This window comes from Eschrichtius robustus, chromosome 9 (assembly GCF_028021215.1).
Source record: "Eschrichtius robustus isolate mEscRob2 chromosome 9, mEscRob2.pri, whole genome shotgun sequence".
NCBI lineage: Eukaryota > Metazoa > Chordata > Mammalia > Artiodactyla > Eschrichtiidae > Eschrichtius > Eschrichtius robustus.
In genome coordinates this window covers 7525157-7544532 of record NC_090832.1, presented here as the reverse complement: position 1 = coordinate 7544532, position 19376 = coordinate 7525157, and the positions used below count along the sequence as shown (strand labels likewise).

The 19376-nt window shown below is 39.3% G+C and overlaps 1 protein-coding gene across 2 annotated transcripts in view; it reads right to left on the bottom strand.

Annotated features, from left to right (window-relative positions):
• PLG (plasminogen) overlaps positions 1-18939 on the bottom strand; it is a 42627-nt gene extending 23688 nt beyond the window's left edge. For both annotated transcript variants that reach the window (XM_068550786.1, XM_068550787.1), the window contains exons 1-9: positions 18857-18939; positions 14501-14636; positions 13123-13229; positions 9067-9181; positions 7176-7315; positions 5641-5761; positions 3894-4012; positions 2339-2501; positions 1509-1654 (exon numbers count right to left, since the gene is read on the bottom strand). In XM_068550786.1, the coding sequence (XP_068406887.1) occupies positions 1509-1654; positions 2339-2501; positions 3894-4012; positions 5641-5761; positions 7176-7315; positions 9067-9181; positions 13123-13229; positions 14501-14636; positions 18857-18905 (1096 nt within the window). In that variant the 5' untranslated portion in view covers positions 18906-18939. The remainder of the gene's footprint in view (positions 1-1508; positions 1655-2338; positions 2502-3893; positions 4013-5640; positions 5762-7175; positions 7316-9066; positions 9182-13122; positions 13230-14500; positions 14637-18856) is intronic.
• Between the last annotated feature and the right edge of the window lie 437 nt (positions 18940-19376).

The window sequence follows — 19376 nt, the reverse complement described above, 5'->3', positions numbered from 1 at the left end:
ATCAGCAAACACCAGAAGCTCAGAGCACTTCAGGCAGGATAAATACCATAAATAAATAAGTAAACAAACAAACAGACTCACTTAGATACACCATAATCAACTACTGAAAACTGACGATGAGAGAAAGTCTTAAAGGCAACCAGAGAAAAACGAAATATTAGATACAGAGGAACACAGATAAGATTTCCATCAGAAACTACTCAGAACAGAAGGTAATGGGGTAACATCTTTAAAGTGGTAAAAGGGGAAAACAATTGTCCACCCAGAATTCTATACCCAACAAAAATTATTTTTTAAAATTGAAGGCACTATAAAGACCCTTTCTGACATACAAATGCTGAAAGACCTCATCACCAACAGACTTGTATTACAAGAAATGGCACAGGTTAAGTGTTTTACAGGAAGAACGTGACATCAGATGGAAACTGGAGAACCAACAAAAAGAAACGAAGCACAGCAGAAATGGTAGAAATAAATAAATGAAAGTAAATATAAAAGTTTTTTAAATTTATAATTGCTTTAAAACATGACTGTTCAGGGCAAAAATAGTATCACTTTATTGTGAGATTTCTAACATAATAGAAGTAAACTCTTTGAGAACAATAGCACAATATTTTGGGAGGGAGGAAATAGTACAACGTTGTAAGGTGCTTACATTATACATCAGGTAAAATAATATTATTTGTAGGTGGAATATGATAAGTTAATGATGTATATTGTAAACATTAAAAAATACTAAAATCAGTGGTAATGAGGCAATACAAAATACTCAATTAATGCAAAGGCAGAGAAAGATGAAAAAAGGAACAAAATTCAAATAGGACAAGTAGCAATAACTAATTTGATGGTAGATCTAAATCCAACCATGTTAACAATTACATTAAATGCAAACAGTCTAAACATCTCAATTAAAAGACTGAGGAAAAAAAAGATATATCATCCAAACGCTAGTAAAAATAGAGCTCTTATGGCTGTATTCATTTCAGCAAAAGTAGACCTTAGAACAAGGACTATTTCTAGAGACAAGGAGAGATATTACATAATGATAAAGGGGTCATTTCTTCAAAAAGACAACAATCCTAAGTGTGTCTGTGCCTGACGAAGAGCTCCAGAATATATAAAGCAAACACAAAACTGACATGAACAGCTGAAGCCGGAAACGTCACCATTCATTTCTCAGTAAGCGATAGGACAGGAGACAGAAAATTAGTAAGGATTCAGAAGAGCTAAACAGTACTAACCAACTTGACCTAATTGGCTTTTGTAGAACACTCTACCCAACAATAGCAGAAGCCAGATTCTGCATGTGAAACAGTCACCAAGAGGACCTTATTCTGAACCACAAAACAAGCCTCAACACATTGAAAATAGATGAAATCATAAGGCATGTTCTCTGACCACAACACAATGAAACTGTAAACAAAGCTACTGTATATTGTGCTACTACTGGAGTAGAAAAATACAGAGTGCATTGGAGCTCTCAGTAAGCTCTCATTGCCCTTGCTTACCTGGGGCATCCAAAAGTTCCGCGGATAATGGAGAGGACTCACAGGATGGTATCGTGCAGTATTCCCACCTCACTTCACTGTTGGTTGTATAGCACCATGGACCTGTTTCTCCATCAGGGTTACGACAATAGTTTTCTTCCAAATTTCTGAAAAAGAAGTGACTGTGAGATTGGTTTTCCAAAAAGGCTAAAGAAATAACAAAGTGCACACACGCTTGTTAATAGTGATGTTGGCTATGTATCCAGCTAATTCTCTAGAATTATACAAACTGAATAATGGGTGGGAACTTCAGCAGAGCAGGATTCCAGAGAATTATGGCACAGATGCTTCTCTTGGGTGAAATGATTGAAATATATTCCTTGGCTGTGTCTAATGAAGCAAAATAGGTCTTTTCCCACAGCTTTGGGCACTGTGCTGTATGCTGGAAACACAATGGGTATTTTCTACACTGTTTTGCCTCCAAAAGCGTGTATCATAGCCCTGGAATTTAAATGTTCTCAAGCCTTACTGTACGTTTAGTACAAATGTCAAAATGTTGCTGAAACCCACTCCGAGGTTACTGATTTAGTAGATCTACAATAGGGTCTAAGAATTTGCGTTTCTAACAAATTGCCTGGTAATGCTGATGCCGCTGGCCTGGGAAACCACATTTTGAGAACCAGTGTTCTAGGAAAATCAGCGCTAAATTTCACTTCCCTTGCATGTGACTTGACCAGTTTTCATTCCCAAATGCAGTAAGCCTAGGTTTCTATTGTCACTAACACCAAGGCAAAGTCAATGGGATTTCACTTTCCATCCAGCTGACCGGGAAGAGACCAGAGCAGACTTACCTGCAGGGAAAGTTTTCTGGGGTCCTGTTGTGCTTGTGGGGTGTCTGATCACCCCAGCGTTGACAGGTGTGCCCAGATACGGTGACAGCCACTGTCCCTCGATAGTTTTCGCCTCTTCCCTTCAGACACTGATATGTTGGCCCAGAAGATGGTGGCGGTGTTGCTTAAATGGGAAAAATACATGACAATGAATGTTTTTTAAGTAAAGGAGTCACAGATGGATATTATGGGGGATGGGTAGATGCAGGGAGCATCAGCCTGTCTTCTTTTCCACTCATCCTCCCAGATATTGGCATTTGAAAATTTTTTATCGTTTTTCAGAAGAAGTTGATGTGGTAGAATCGATGTTTCCAAGACCATCTCATGAGGAACTCCTCCAGGGAGTTCTGTTTTCTGTTTTCTATATTCTGTTTTCTCTATATTCTCAGCTCACCACACACAGTAAGGATCAACATGTGTCACATCCTACCCCAAATCTGCACGTGTACCAACAATCCAACTTCCTTTATGAAGAATAAATTATTCATTAAGTAAACATAACTGGCTGACCCCCAATATTCCGCAAAGCCAAACAACAGTCCATGGGAAGAAAGAAAATAGTGTCTCCAAGGAAAAGGGTATGCAGTGAGAAGTCAAGAAATTCTTAAGACACACTGCCAGATATAAAACAGGTAAACAAAAATTTACTGTATAGCACATGGAACTATATTCAATATCTTGTAATAAACTATAATGGAAAAGAATCGGGTGAAAAAGAATATATATATATACGTATATATATATATATATATCTATAACCAAACCACTTTGCTGTACACCCAAAACTAACACAATATTGTAAATCCACTATACTTCAATTAAAAAAAAAAGAAAGTCTCAAGAAATAAAAGAAGATGACAGAAAGAGAAACTGATGTTCATAAGGAAGGAGAGTACCGAGGCACTTCAGCCTCCCGAAGGATGACCATCAGAGCGAAGAACAGGAAGCCAGCCCTCACGGCCTGCTAAGTCCTATTTAACAGTCTCAGATGCCCTTGTTCAGTGCCTTGCTTCAGATTCTCATAGAAGGAAAATATTATAAAATTGTTTTTTCCAACTCATTCCTGCTAGGTCTACCATTTCATCTTCTCCCCGACCTCTCTTCTCCTGCTGCTCCCTCCCAAGTTGAACATACTGAAAAACTGGACATCCAGAGACACCTCTTTGCTTACAGTTAAAAAGAACTCTGGTTGATAATGAAATCCATGTACCAGAAGGCATGGGTCTTATTTGCCTTTGGCGCTAGAGAACCATAAGGGTCAGAGATGGTTCCCAAAAGCCTACATTCATCTGTACTCAAAAAAGGCAGAAGTCTCTGATATGGGACCAAAAAAACCCCATAGTAACTAGATACTCTGATCAATTACCTACAGTAACTAATAAATTGTTTTAAAAGAGTAATCACATCCCACGGAATTTATAGGGCAATTTTCAGGCATCACGCTCAGGCACAGCACTCTTGATTCCAAGAGAAGAACAGGTGAAGATCCCTGAGGACTGGGTATGAGCATACTTACTACATCTCGGGATGTCACAGAATTCCCAGCGTTTGCTGGGATCGGTGGTGAAACACCATGGGCGGGGCTCCCCATCAGGGTTACGACAGTAATTCATCTTCAGATTCTTGTTTGGAAATCTGAATGTGCAAGAAGGATTTTAACAGCACTGAACATTTACATCCACGGATGAGAATCATTTCAAATGAGCAAATATTGAGCACCTGCTGTGTGCTAGGCACAGTCAGGTACCCAAGGAGGTGACTGGATGAAGGTTATTCTCAGTGGGATGACAATCTCATAAGAAACATTAGCCGAGTATTCTAAGGATTGTTTTTCTAACAGTTTACATGTGCAAAAATCATAGAATGGGATCAACTTTATCATTTTGGCCATCTGGAAAACCGACGTAAGCCAACTCCAATTATTCAGCTGCAAATAATAGCAATTTTTAAAACGCAAAGTACTTACTGGCTAGAGATAGTCATCTAGTAAACAGTGCAGCCTAGAAGTTGGTGTCTTCATAGTTTAAAGGAATGGTCCTTCTGATCTACCCGGTTCTGGTCCTGCTAGCCTTTGAGCTTGTAGAAACTGAGACGGATAAGCTATGCTCCTGTGTGCAGGCCAGAGAGTCCCCTCAACAACAGGGACCCAGTGACTGAGACTGTGAGATGCACGCCACGCCTCGTGCCCCTCTGGGCTCATTTCACGTCCCTTCCTGAGACTGTAAATGCTTAGTCAGGATGGACAGAGCAACCAGCAGTGGCTTAAGCAATCCTCTTGCAGGATTGCTTTCCTGAAAGTAAATTTACCCAGTTTCCTGAAAGTAAATTTACCCAATTCTGAGCCTTGAGGCTTTACTGTATTTCTTCTTTGGAATACAATAGGGAAAGGAAAATGGCAACAACTGTGTTTTAAGATAGCTATTTGGAATGGAAGGTACAGAAATTCAGTGGAACTGTTTTCTATACTGAAATATGTGACTTAGTCTCTTTGCCTATAAGTTTTTATAAGCCCCATTATAATGCTACAGTCATCATAGAAAGAAGAGAAAGACCGAAGCAGCTACAGAGAGGGAGGTGTTTTAAGTACAATTAATGTGTACAATTTTTTTAAAATTTTTTTTAATGTGTACAATTAATGTGTACAACTAAGTACAATTAATTAGAAGATGTAGAACATTGTACTCTAGAACTAATCATTACTTTCTAAGTCAGGGACTCTTATTTCTATTATAGATTCATGATCCCCTTTGAGAGGTTAGTGAAAGTTAGGAATCCTCAACCCCAGAAAAATGTACTGATATAAATACACATAAAATGTTGAGGGGTTCACAAAGCCCTAAAGCCCATCCACAGATCATAGGCTAGGAAGCCTTGAATCTCATCAGTGTGAAGGAAAAGGAAAGGAAGAAAGAGAAGAGGGAAATATTTGGAAAATACACAAGTGAGATATATCTGTTTTTCTTAAATTTTTATGCGCCTACGAATTAGCCGGGAATCTGGTTATAAGGCAAATTCAGATTCAGTGGGTCTGAGATTCTGCATTTCTAACAAACTCTCAGATGATATCACTCTCCCATGGACCACATTTTGAGTAGTAAGAATGTATCTTTCATTTGCAGTCATGTGGGAAGATTCATATTTTGAAATTCAAAAACATCAGGTATGTTCACTTTTTGAGGAATGCTAAAATATCTAAATAACATTAAATTACCCATAACACTGCAGAGTTATAAACATCTAATTCCACTCCCAGTGAGGCTTACTTGGCAGGAATGTATCCATGAGCATGTGGGCTCTGAGAATCCCAGGCCTGGCAATCAAGTCCAGACACGGTCTTGGAAATTTTGCCCTCATAATTTTCTCCACTGCAATGCATACATTCATCTGGGCAGAACGGACAAGAAGGAAAGGAAGAAAGAAACTGAAATGGATGAAGCAAAATGGAGTAAAAACTAGAATCCCACTAGAAATGTCTGATACCTTTGCCACTTGTTCGATGTACTTTTCCAACAATCACTTGGCCACAAAATTGGCAATAAAGGCTTAATTTTCTAATACAATCTAAAACGTCATTCTCTTTTTCAAATGGTAAAATTAGTATATTTTGGTTAATACCTTCTCAACTCTTATAGTCTTGACCAAATCCAGAAACTCCATAATTCCATGTCTTCAAAGTGGGATGTGTGGTCCTTGGTGGGTGGGAAGGGGGCGGGGGAGAGGTTGCACATAATCTCAGGAGTCTGTAAGTTCTCTACTAGAATTTTTTAATATTTGGGGTCCCCATTCCAATAGCGGTCTTTAAAAATTTCTATGAAATTATTCTGAGCATATGGATAACTGCCAAATAAGCCAGCACCCTCTCAGGATTTTAGTGCTAGGGTTTTTGCTTGTGTTCATGACCTCACGCGGGAACAATATTCACCTAAAGGGACAGTGCTTCTGTTTTTATATTATTGAGAAGCATAACTGGCTGTTTTTCTTTCTTACATCACTTAAAAATGGAAACTTTGGAATACTTGAAAGAACAAGGTGCAGCAAAGTAATATAAGACTTTAATTTTTATGGGGTAATAAGGAAAACAGAAGCAGACTTGATGCAAAAATGATGCTCTCATGTCAGTGAAGGGCCAAATGACCTCATAACATAGTGTACAAGTAAAGGATCCCCATGGTTGGAATAGACAAAGTGATGGGGAAGTGAGCCTTCACATGGTACATACACTATCCATGTGGTTTCACATATCTCACCCTTGTTCATTCCCCCATGGCACCAATAAATGTAGCAGGAAATGTGAAATGAACATTTTTCAATAGGATGTTTTAAATCTTTAGCATTGACTTTTGAGGTGCACTATTAAATTGATTGGTCCATTAAAACAATAGAATCCTGACTTAAAAACTAGTTCATTGCTTGGTTTCAATGAAACAACAAAGTCTACCATGTTAAATTAATATTGTGTATTTGAATTGTATTGATTTTGTGGTTTTATTTTAATGATTTAATTGCAAATATGTTTTTGGCTTTAGACTGTGTCAGAGCTTTAAGCATGAGAAGTTTGCATCTAGAGTTTATATCTAGTTTTATATTAGTCCCTGTTGAAGTACATTTTAATAAAAATAATTTAGATCAATAATGGAAAATATGCAAAATTGGTCCTTTCCAAGAGGTCATGTATTACTTGATTCTGTCAAACACAGCACTGACTGGTTATTAATATCCCTGTAGAAAATTGATTTACAGCAAATTACTCCACAGACGAAGGGCAGATAAGAAAGCATTTTCTAGAGCCACCCCTGACCTTCACATTCAGGAATGTCGCAGTAGTCGTATCTCGTGCCTGGATCTGTGGTGTAGCACCAAGGTCCCATCTTATCATTGTCTGGGTTCCTGCAGTAGTTCTCCTCCAATCCCGCGAAAGGATATTTTTCAGGTGAAAAGCTGTGGAGGATGAAAAAGAACCCCTTTGACTATATTTTTAAAATCAGCATGTTATCAGCAAGGCAGGATAAGACACCCTCTCTTTCCCATCTGTGATTCGAGGTTGTGTCATCCAAATGCATTTCGGCTATGTTCTATAGCATTTGTGTCACCCAGTTTTCAGTGTCTCTGCTGATAGCCTGCTTCAGTAGAGTAGCTACTATTACTATTATTACTATGTGGACAGCCAAGTCCTGGAAGTAGAGCCAAAGTGTCTTTATGCACAGTAGAAATACAAAGCCCTCAAAAGCCTGCCAAATTCACGATGCATTCCTAACACCTGCTTTTGTCAGTTGCCCTTCTCTCTGTAAAAGTAATAGAAGTTAACACCCTTTTGTCTGTGTGAACTCTGCACAAGGTATTACACTGAAATTTCTCTATACATTCTCTAATGTAGTCTTAACAAAAATCCCTATCAGGAAGGTGTTATTATTCCCATTTTACAGATGAGAAAACTGAGGCACAGCCATGTGAAACAAATCAAATCTTGCCTAAGTTTGAGCAGTTAATAAGTAGTATCTCAAGGGGTTAAAGTCAGATCTGTCTGATGCCAAATTCCACATCCTCTCTGAGTTGCATCCAGAATTAATGGGAGACTGGGAGGATGGAGTGAAGATCATTTTCAGAGATGAGTTGCTATGTAGCGATAAGAAATTAGATTAAAAACCTAAGACTTGGGACTTCCCTGGTGATCCAGTGGTAAAGAATCTGCCTTGCAATGCAGTGGATGCAGGTTCGATCCCTGGTCAGGGAACTAAGATCCCACATGCTGTGGGGCAACTAAGCCCGTGTGCCACAACTACAGAGCCCTGGAGCCTGCACGCCACAACTAGAGAAGAGAAAAAACCCAGATGCCACAACCAGAGAGAAGCCCGTGCACCTCAACAAAAGATCCCGCATGCCTCAACAAAGATCCTGCGTGCCTTGACTAAGACCCGACGCAGCCAAAAATAAATTAAAAACAAAAACAAAAACAAAAACCTAAGACTTAGAATCTGAAATGGTAGCTCTTGTTTCTGGTTCTTCTATGTACCTGTTTTTGGTAGATTTGATACCCCCAGGATCTCAGTTTCCTCATCTGCTGGGGTAGAGATGGCCTATATTATCTCTAAGGCCCTTGACATTCCATTATTTGGCCATTTGGTTTAATCATTTTAACCTCAATAAGCCTTAATGTGCTGGGAATATGAGACCTGCCCATCTCATAGGGATGCATAAAGGCAATTTGTTTGGATAGGGGAGGGGGAAGGGTCATAGACACTAAATTCCCACTTGATAAGCATTGTTAATGAGAACTTAATCCACCTAATACCATATTGGGCAAAGCACAAAAAGGAAGACACTAAAATAAATAATAGGCAAGTTGCAAGATAATCTGTTTTTCACAGTGTTGAGGTGAACACATGGTGTGTTTGATTTAGACTAATTCAGTTCTAAGCATAGTCATCTTTGGTCTTTTCTCAGATCAGCCTAGAATTCATGGTTTTATAGTTCTTTTCTATTGTTCTCAGTCTTCCAGAAAAGCATATACGCAAGAATGAATGGAAAGCAGCCATTTTCTGCTTTTATTCCATAAATAATCGAACGGTTCTGCCCCAGCATCAAGAAGGTTCTCCCCATACCTGCTAGTCACATGTTATGGTTTGAGTCAGAAGTAATGGAATCATTCTGAGTATAAGAGGTGAACACGGAGACAAAAGAGAAAGTCTTACTTGGGTGTGTGTGGAGAATTGTCACTCCATTTTTGACAGGCAACACCACTTTTTGTTTTGGCCATGGTCCCCCTGTAGTTCTTCCCATTTCCAGTCTTGCACTCTGAAAGATACACTGCAAGGAAGTCCAAACAGTGGTCAAACACTTTCACAACAAGAAAAATCATGAAGAAGTCCTGCACTACTTGAACACATTGAGAGAAAAGACACCATTGCCCACTATCTAAAAGGACAGTCTTTTACATCTGTGTAAGAGTTACAGTTAACTAAGCCATGTGGGGCATTGATTCCTTTACTCAAAACTACCGCCCCTCCATGTGCCGGGCAGATGCTGGGTGCTGGGGATGCTGGAAACGCCAAGAGTAGGAACCGCACAGGCTCTGCCCTCATGGAGCTTACATTCCAGTGGAGTCAGGGGGGCCGGTTACAGAAAGTAATCAAGAACACAGACTGTGAAATAGACAACCTTGTGGTGACACATGTAACAGAGAAAATAAATAGCATCATGAGAAAGTGGATGGGAAAGGGGACGGGGGCTTCTTCACAAGGTGGGCAGCAGGTTTTCAGAGGTTGAAAGAGATCCAAGCCACTTCTACTTTTGGAAGGTCCCAGTAGTATTTTAAATATGAAAAAATGCCAAACAGTGTGATATGACTGTGGTCTACTTTCAATGTTTACAGAAGATGCTCTCAACCAGCCTCCACTTAACCAACGCACCAGTTGCCCAGGGGGCCCCATCCTGCCTTTAAAACACGCTGCCAGGTGCCCACCTGGCAGGGTGGGCATCTGTGGCTGGCAGGCCACTTTCGGGTGTGCCCACCCACTCTGTTCCTACCAGTTGGGTTATATGCTTACCAAGAGTCAGTTGCTTTATTTCCAAAACGTTTTATACAGCTCTATTTGATTACAGATGATCTAAACTGAGAAATGAATTGGGGGAAAAATGGAGCTTTTTTAAAAATTAAGTTGAATGGTTTCAAGGACTTGAAAGAGTTGAATAGTTAATTTTTTAATTTAATTTTATTTATTTTTTTATACAGCAGGTTCTTATTAGTTATCTATTTCATACATGTTAATGTATATATGTCAGTCCCAAACAATAGCTATTGTTGATTGAGCACCTGCCAAGTGCAGGGCTCGGTGCCAGCTTCTTTACATTTTTTCATCATAATCCCTGCAACAAATCTGTAAGGCTGGAATAAGGCCAACACCCATCTCTGCACAATGCTTTGTTGCCTCTTGTTCCATTACAAACTCTCAGTAGGAAAGAGTAGTGAGGAACAGGCAAAAAAAGAGAAATGGAACCCATGGTGTAGTAGGGAAGAACAAATCTGACTCCATATTGGACCTGTTTCTTTAACTTTTGTATTCTGTTGCTTTTGCTACAAGTTAAGAATGTTGCCTATAGCCTGAAATATATAGGATAGCGCATTCTCAAGGCTCTGACCTCTAAAGGTATAACACTTTTCCATTCATATAGAGACCAAAGGTTGCAGAACAGAGAATAACACTTATCTCGTTGGAGGTTTATAGGTACATTGTGACGGGACTTATGTGGCCAGCTGCAAGAGCAAAGGATTCCTACACCAAGAAGTCTGCAGCAACCAACCTCACCCCCTCCCCTTTTAGTATAAAAGAAGCCTGAATTCTAATCAGGGAAGATGGTTCTTTGGGACACTAGTCCACCATCTTCTTGGTTGGCTGGCTTTCTGAATAAAGTCTCTATTCCTTGTCCCAGCAAATCATCTCTTGATTTATTGGCCTGTCCTGCAGGTAGCAGGACTCGAGTTGAATAGTTTTAAAAATTGTCATCAAAAAAAAAAAAAAAATTGTCATCAAATCCACTGAGAGCAATCCATTCAAATAGTTGATATGAGTTTGAAGGGCGAGGAATCATAAAAATATAAAAGAATTTTACAGAGAGATTGATTGGTAGATGTCTCTAGACCTGCTCGACTTCAAAGAGAAGGACATTAATTATCATAGACAAGTCACTAGAGTGTGGTTTATGCAAGAAATGCACCAGATAACTCCTGTTGGCTGCCCCAGGTTCAAAGAAAAAAAGCCTCTGCTTCACATCAAAAGGTGCCAATGTAAGCTTCCATTTTCGATGAAAATATAAAATATTTAAGGTATATTTGTGTCATGTTTTATGATTTCCCACTTTAGCCAAGTTTTTAAATTAATCAATCAATTGTCTGGGGAAAGGACTTCTAACACACCTATAGCAGCTACTGCTTTAAACTCAACGCTCTATATAAAGATTGCAGATCTATCTTCATTGAGATATATTATTATAGTAGATGTATTACACTTATCAAAAAGGTAAACTCAAGGTACTTTGGAGGCCAGGGGTCAGGGGAGACTTTTCAAAGGAGGTGATGCTTGAGCTGAAATTTGGGAGATGAGAAGGAGCCGGAAGAACAGAGGAGGGTCCAGGACGAAGAGGTGTGTGCTTGCCCTGCTGGAGGAGGGGCAGGTATAAGCCCAGCACATGAGGTAGGCTTAAATAATGCAGGGCCCTACAGCAATTGGTATTTCGATTGTCTTCTAGGGCACTAAAGGTTTGAAGCAGAGAAGTTACAGACCAGCCGCTGCGGTGGCACAGCCAGTGATGATGGCGGCTTAGACCCAAGTGGCAGCAGTGGCCACGGTGGCAAAAGTAGAGATGTAACTAATTTGACACTGACCATTCCCAGAAAAACCCTGGCAGGTAATTTAACAGTGGGTCAATATTCCACAGTAAAGAAACAAGCACCAAAAAATGACTGACTTTTGACTTTTTACCTCTCTTTTATTTGTATGTACCCGCCAGAGTTTATATAACCTTTTGCTCCTTTCCATCACCTTGAAAACAGCCAACTCTTCAACTATCCAAACTAAGCCTAGCGGTCACCCCCATGGTCCTTCTGGTTAACAATTTACAAAGGACATGTTTAAATGTTAGCATTTTGCAGAGAGTATCCCACCAGCCTTTTTAAAAATCTGACGGACAGTGGGTAATCCCATATATCTCTTCCTTTACTATTTGTAAGAACTAGTAACGTCAACAGATAAACTTTAGATTTAATCTGCACTTTAGACTCAAGGATTAGAGCTAAACAGTGGGTTGGAAGTGTGTATAGCAGACGCACAGATAATTAAACCTAAGAAGATGAACCAACGTGTAGATAGAATCCTAACCTAAAAAAACACTTCTCAAAATCTTATTTAGAGTTTTGTGGGGAAACTAGAACATTGTAAGCCATTGTCAAGAATCAGTGAAATAGGATGTTTCTGGTTGAGCTCAATACCTGTGATACAGAATATTTGGAGAGCAAAATTGTTATCAAAATAGTCTTAATACCTCGCCAGCAACAGAGAATAGGAAATAGTTTTGAAAGCATCATTATTCACTTAAATCTTCGTACAGACTTAATGAACTTTTACACATCTTAGAAGTCATGCAACTTCCGTAGGAATCTAGGCCACCCGTGATCCTAAACAACGAAAGATCTAGAGTTTTCAAGGAAACTATGGAAAAGGAACTGCAACTTCTGCACATTTTTAAAAGATACCATTCCAGAGTCTAAGGGAAATACAGACCATGACTGAAAAAAAGTGGAACATGTAAGAGTAAAAATAAAGATATTTTCTCTATTCAAATGTTACTGCAGATTGAAAACACCTCAGTTTTGCTATTTCTCCAGGCTTCAGACCAAGGACAGTGGTCCCTGCAGAACAAAAAACCAAGATCATAAGAAACCTGTAGACTCTCCCTCTTCTCCTTAAAAATAAAATAAAATTTTCAGTATCTTATTTTCAGGGTCATAGAGGTGGAAGTGATTTTGTAAATCCAATCCCTTCGTTTTTAAACCAAGAGAAATGAAACTTAAAAGGTGAAGTCATATATGCAGGTTGACGTAGTGGGTTAGTGGCCAAATCTTCTGACTCCAAATTCAATTTCACTACACCATAGCGCCTCCATTCGCTGGTCTGATAAATTACACATATTAAACGGGCTGGGGGAGGGAAGGGGGAGGGGAATGGGGAGAAGGAAGAAAACATTGTACGTACTTCTCTTCTCAAATAAAACGACATCCCTCATCCTAAGGACTGGGGAAAACTTGCTGTTTTCAGCCATTATCACACATTGTTGCTCTTTACTGTGATACTGGAATGCCCTGCAGAAGAGAATCAGAAAACACAACTCTTTTCCTTTATTTAAGGAAAGCAAAGTTTTATTAATAAGGAAGAGACTAAAGATGACTCTCTTGATGAATCAAGGAGCTCAGAATTTGTTACTTCCAATTCAACTTGGCACTGTATCAATGAAGTATCGTCAAAGGATGCAGCAATATGGTAGCTACTCTTGTTTTCTTCTACCTTTACCTTCTCCCCCTCCAAATTTTCTTTTTTTTTTTTCCCCCTCTGTTTCAACTGCTTTATTCTTTCTTCACTAGTTTTCTTAATGAAGTGCCAGAATATTTGCTTTGTGCTGGAAAGAAGCAACTGAGTGCTTTAAACCCATTCCTGAGAGGGTCCACGTGGACTCCTGTAACTTCCCCTTGCCTATGTCTCTGCATTCTACCCCCTTCCCCCTCACACCTCCCTGCCCTGTACCTCAGTCCTGCATGGATGTTGAGCCTGGCATCAAAGCCGTCCGTGGCTTCCTTTCCTGCCGCATCTCCTGTGTGAACCTTTGCTTCAGCTGACTTGGTCCTTTCATCGTCCCTCTCATAGGTGCCCAGCCATGCTGCCCTCTGCCTAGAATCCCTCCCGCGTGGTCAGTATTTACCAAGATCTCACCCTTCAAAGCCCAGCTCAGTTCCCACCTCCTCCCCAGGCCTTCCCTGGTCATCTCAACTCTTAGGATTGTTCTTTCCTCTGAATCTTCAGAGAGCACATATTGATTATGTCACTTATCAGTGTCTTGCATTGGCTGGTTTTTTTAAATTTTTATATTTTATCCAGTTTCTGTGACTACACCACAGATTCAAAAGGGCAAGCACTGGCTTTTGTATCTACACAAAAATCTATCATATATACTGATATATATATATATATATATATATTTCCCCTATGTACTGATCATTGTATAAATGCTTTGTGGCTCCTTAGGGTCTAGGACACTTCCAGTCACATGAGCCTCAATAAATATTTATCGACAGTAATGTTAAAAACTAGAGCTCAGAACAATAGCTGCCAATGTCATGTGTAAAAATAAATAACTTCCTTTGGGGGCATTTTTCTAAAGGGGACACTAATTAACAAGAAACCGTATGGTTTCAGATACAGAGAGCAAATACAGATTCCAAACTCCAATCCCAAGAAATTCCTCTTTCCTCTTAAATCCTATTTTCGTTGATAAATCCCTGAGCAAATTTCTCGTGATCAATGTAATAGCGTCTCAAGCAGCAGGATTTCTGTGTAGGCTCAGTGACCAAGAAAATACCTGCAAATGAAGTCTCTTTCCTCCTCACATTTTGTTGCACATTCTTCTATGCTTCCTGTCACCAGCTGCTTCCGAGTCAAACTAAACAGGGAAGCTCCCCGGGTATTTACATAGTTATCCAGGGGGTCTCCGAGACCTACAAATGGAAGATAAAAGTGGGACAACTGATAAATGCATCAACACCATTGTTTAATTATCATGAATTTGTAAACTATTCTCTTTGCATCAACGAAGTAAAACTGGCTGCTCCATTGGAAGCAGAATGTGGCTGTGAATAAAAATGTTTAATTAGGAAAACAGTTCCATGAATAGATGGCACTATGTTAAAAGATGGCACTATGTTAAAAGATCAACTGGATTGTTAGGTTAATAGATTAGAACTATTTAACAACTTCCATGTTACTACGTTAATGGGTATGAAACGTTAAATAAGAAAAAGTTTGATCTGTTTGCTAGTAATTGTATGTCATGATGGAACAGTAAGAGACAACCAAGGGCAACTTTTGATGTTGATTTGTCCATCCCTGGGTATAAATAGAAACTGGAGGCCACTATTCGATTTCCTACAGTACAAACTTTAGTTGTGCCCTGTCACTTAAACTGATGGGATAAGCATTCTCTGAATGGCTCCACCACAAGATACAAAAACTTTAATGAGTTGATGATGTCGAGAATAAATAAGAGCTGGACTAAATCTTGACCACAATACGTGGTCATTTTTGTACTGGACTTGGTAGAGTGACACCTCACTATTTATTAAAAAGAAATCATTTTTGCCAATATGATGACAGCTTTCTGGCATTTCTGAGGAAACTGTACAACAGCAGAGCCTGAGACAAACAATGGCCTTGATTTTCCTCGGACATAAAATCTGAGGCAAAGAGTCTGTTTGAAGGTCACTCTGCCCCCTTGCTTCTGCAGAGGGTGGCCAGGGGGGCCTCAGCCATGTTCCCACCGCAAGGCTACAAAGAGTACTCCTGAGACATGTGGCACCTGAGACAGCTGTGGCAGCTCTATTCCAAGCCTAGAGACTCAGTCTCTATCCTTTTGGGATGGAACACCAGCCGTTTTCATAGGGTGAGGGGCTAAAAGAGGTTAATTTAATGGAGACAGCAAAGTTTCCTAAAGTTTGCCTAAATGGAATTAGGCAACCTGGCAACTTTGACCACTTTGAGGGGAGGGGTGGAGATCAAAGCCAGGGTGAGCGGGTTGAAGAGTGACCAAGAGAGGCGGTGGGAACAGCATGGGAAGACAAGTCTTTTCAGAAGTCTGGCTGTGAAAGGAGCATTTCCTAGGGGCCATATGAAATCTCAGAAATTTTTTTTATTTTTTATTGAAATATAGTTGATTTACAATGTTGTGTTACTTTCAGGTGTAGAGCAAAGCGATTCAGTTATACATATATATTCTTTTTTAGATTCTTTTCCATTATAGGTTATTACAAGATATTGAGTAGAGTTCCCTGTGCTATACAGTAGGTCCTTGTTGGTTATGTATTTTATATATAGTAGTGTGTATTTGTTACTCCCAACCTCCTAATTTATCCCTCCCCCCTCTTCCCCTTTGGTAACCAGAGGTTTGTTTTCTATGTCTGTAAGTCTATTTCTGTTTTGTAAATAAGTTCATTTGTATCATTTTTTTAGATTCCACATATAAGGGATATCATAGGATATTTGTCTCTGTCTGACTTACTTAGTGTGATCATCTCTAGGTCCTCTCAGAAATTTTTGAAGATGAGACATTCTAGAGCATGTTTGGGTACTGATGAAAATTATCTAGTAGGAAGGGTCATGAAGGGTCAGATCTTCATTCTCAGAAGGGCCATCCCTTACCACCTGAAAACACACACGCCACAAGGGCGTGATGCACTTTCCTAGATTAGGACAAAGCTATTTCCAGAGCCCTGCCTCTGCTCTTCCTTCCTCGACCTGAGATTCTCCAAACTGGAAGGATGGATGGTTCCATCCTTGAATAGGAAGTTGACTGATGTAGTTTAATACACCAAAACAGCACCTGATACATGTATCAAGAGATTATAGAGAAATAGATATGTTAGACCCATACCCATGTCTTCATCCTGTATTTATCTCCCAATTTGCGCTCTCATTTCCAGGAAGAGTTGTGCTTTGGTAAATTCTATAGATCAGGATGTGACTTTAAAAACAAACACAAGAACTCTATAAAGTATATCCTATAAAGACTGAAATTAGATCTTCTGAAGAGTTCTTAGAAAGTAGAGCAGGCTGGGGTGTAAATGATATCAAAACAAGAAAATTTCCACTTTTATCACCCTTTAATTATGTTATGTTAGTATGTTTCATAGCATATAGCTGCCGAGATCCACCTTAGGAGCTGATACACCAAAGAAATATCCCAAAAGAGAATAAATTTTTTTCTTTTTACTTTGAAAAGTTTTCCCCCAATAATTTCTTTCTTTAATTCCAGGGATCATGTGACAATGTGGTGTAATACACTTTCTTTATTGACCAAGAAATATTAGACAAATTTTTTTAGTAACAAAAGTATTTTTATATTCTATGCTGAATGTAGATGTATATTGGTACCAAAACAAGTATATTTTATTAATAATGTGGGTTTTTTTTTTTTTTAAATCACGGTAGTGTGTATATGTACACCCATGCTTGTGTGTTTGAAAGAAAAGACTTTGTGGTTTGTGAAATGCAAACTGCTTATCCGCCTCTCACTGAGAACAGCTGTAAAAGGAGATTTTTTTCCTCTCCCTGGTCATTTCAGTGCACTGGAGAGATGAAACACTTCCACGGAAAGACAGCGTAAATGCCTTCCTTTCAAAAAGAGCTTATGCAGGTCTTTTTCCCCCTAGGTTGGGGAAGACGTATGTTAATCCTGCTGCAGAGAAGTCTGTTCTAACATTTGGGTGTGTCCCACTGTATCCAGAGTTCCAGGTCCCGCTTCCCATGGACTAAAATAGAGTGTGCACAAAAAAATAAAAAATAAAATAATAATAAAATAGAGTGTGCACCCCTGCGCCACTCCCCACAGCCATTTCCCGTGAAAACCTCTTTATGCAACCTTCTGCTGTTTTTTCTTTGATATTTCATAGATGGCTCCACTAAATTCAAATTTGACTCTAATTTAAAGTACAGCTCGTAAAATTTTATCTGGCTACTTATAAATTGAATTTCAAGTATCTATACATTGTTTATATGAAGAACCACTAACATACTGTATGATTCCGCTTATAAGAAATGTCCAAAACAGGCAAATCAGAGACAGAAAGTAGATTAGTGATCGCCAGGGGCTGGGTGGGGATGGAGGTTGGGGAGAGGGGAGAAGAGGGGTTGGAGGTGACAGCTAAGGGGTGTGGAGTTTATTTGGGGGGTAATAAAAATGTTCTAAAAGGTATTGTGATAGTTGCATAACCCTGAATACTGAAAACCTTTGGATTGTATGCTTTAAATGGATGAATTGTATAGTATGTGAATTATATCTCAATAAAGCTGTCAAAAAAAAAAAAAAAAGAACTACGAAGACATGCTTAGAATATTTTAACAAAGGTTTAAACAAAGTTGAAAAAGTGAGAAGAAGCATCAGATTCCTTCTCGGAAAGCCCTGGCTAAAGTCCTGGTTTCTGGGCATTTGGTCAATAGGCAAATAACGTGATTTTCCTAAGGACAGATTTCCTCATCTATAAAATGGGTATAAATCTACTACAATACCTATGGTATTAGCTAAATAAGCTGGACTTAGTAAAGGACGCACACATATGCATGTATGAATAAAAATGTGCCCGGCCTACCTCAGGTACTCAGTGGAGATTTGCTGAATTATTGTATGGACATCATCCTGCAAATCGATGCCTGTGATTTCTCCAGGCATAAGAAGCAAACTTATATGTATGGAAAGCCTTCCTTAAGTCATAACAGACAGAGAACAGGTCAACACAACCACAGACTGGTCAAAGAATATGGTCAGAGATATTTCATTGTTTACATTTGAAAGTCAGAAAAATATGACACCTTAACAAAAATGGTCAACATTAACCAAACTGAGAACCAGGCAAAGAGACTAACAACTTTTGGGGTTGTTAGCTATCTGGGCTATTTTTTTTCTAACTAAAATAACCATCACGTGGGCTCCATCTTTTAGACTGAAAACGTCATTCATTATTTTCTCTGCCCACTTGTCTCCAGTATTCCCATGAGGGAAACGAAACATTTCTTGAAGATTTCCTCATTCTTAGATTGTGACCTGGGAATCTCACAAGTCAAAAGCTAAATTCAACAAGTTGCACATGAAGCCATCATGGATCTATTTTTAATACATTGCTAGGAAAGAAATATATTGATTAAAGTGAAAAAAATCTCTATGTCTTACCTGATTTCAGAAATAAAAGAAGTAGAAGGACCACCTCCTTATGTTCCATCTTGGGACTGGCCAGCAGTGTCCGGAAAACAGTGCGTCCCAATTCCAAGATGTTATTGACTTACATGAGAGGAAATGCACCCACAAACAAGATAATCACATGGAGTTAATTATTCTCTTGGAGGCCCATTGCCACTGTGCTCTGAAGTGTTCAAACATTACCTTGACTGGAGGATCTTACAAAATGTTTGAGAGCGGAGTCTGCAATAGATGCTGGGAAGTGGTGGAGACTGCCCGCCCCCTCGGCTGCCCCACACTGCCTCCTGCTTCCCTCCTTGCCCCCAGCCCATCATCTTTCCCACTTACTCTTCTTTCCTTCCCTCTTTTCACTCTCTTTCTTTTGGGTGCAAAAAAAAATTACAACAATAACTAACATTTGCTGAGGACTTTCCTATGCCAGACCTTCCGCATAGTTTCATCCAACCTTCCAAACAGACAATATTATTCTCATCCCCACTTCAGATGAGGCGAC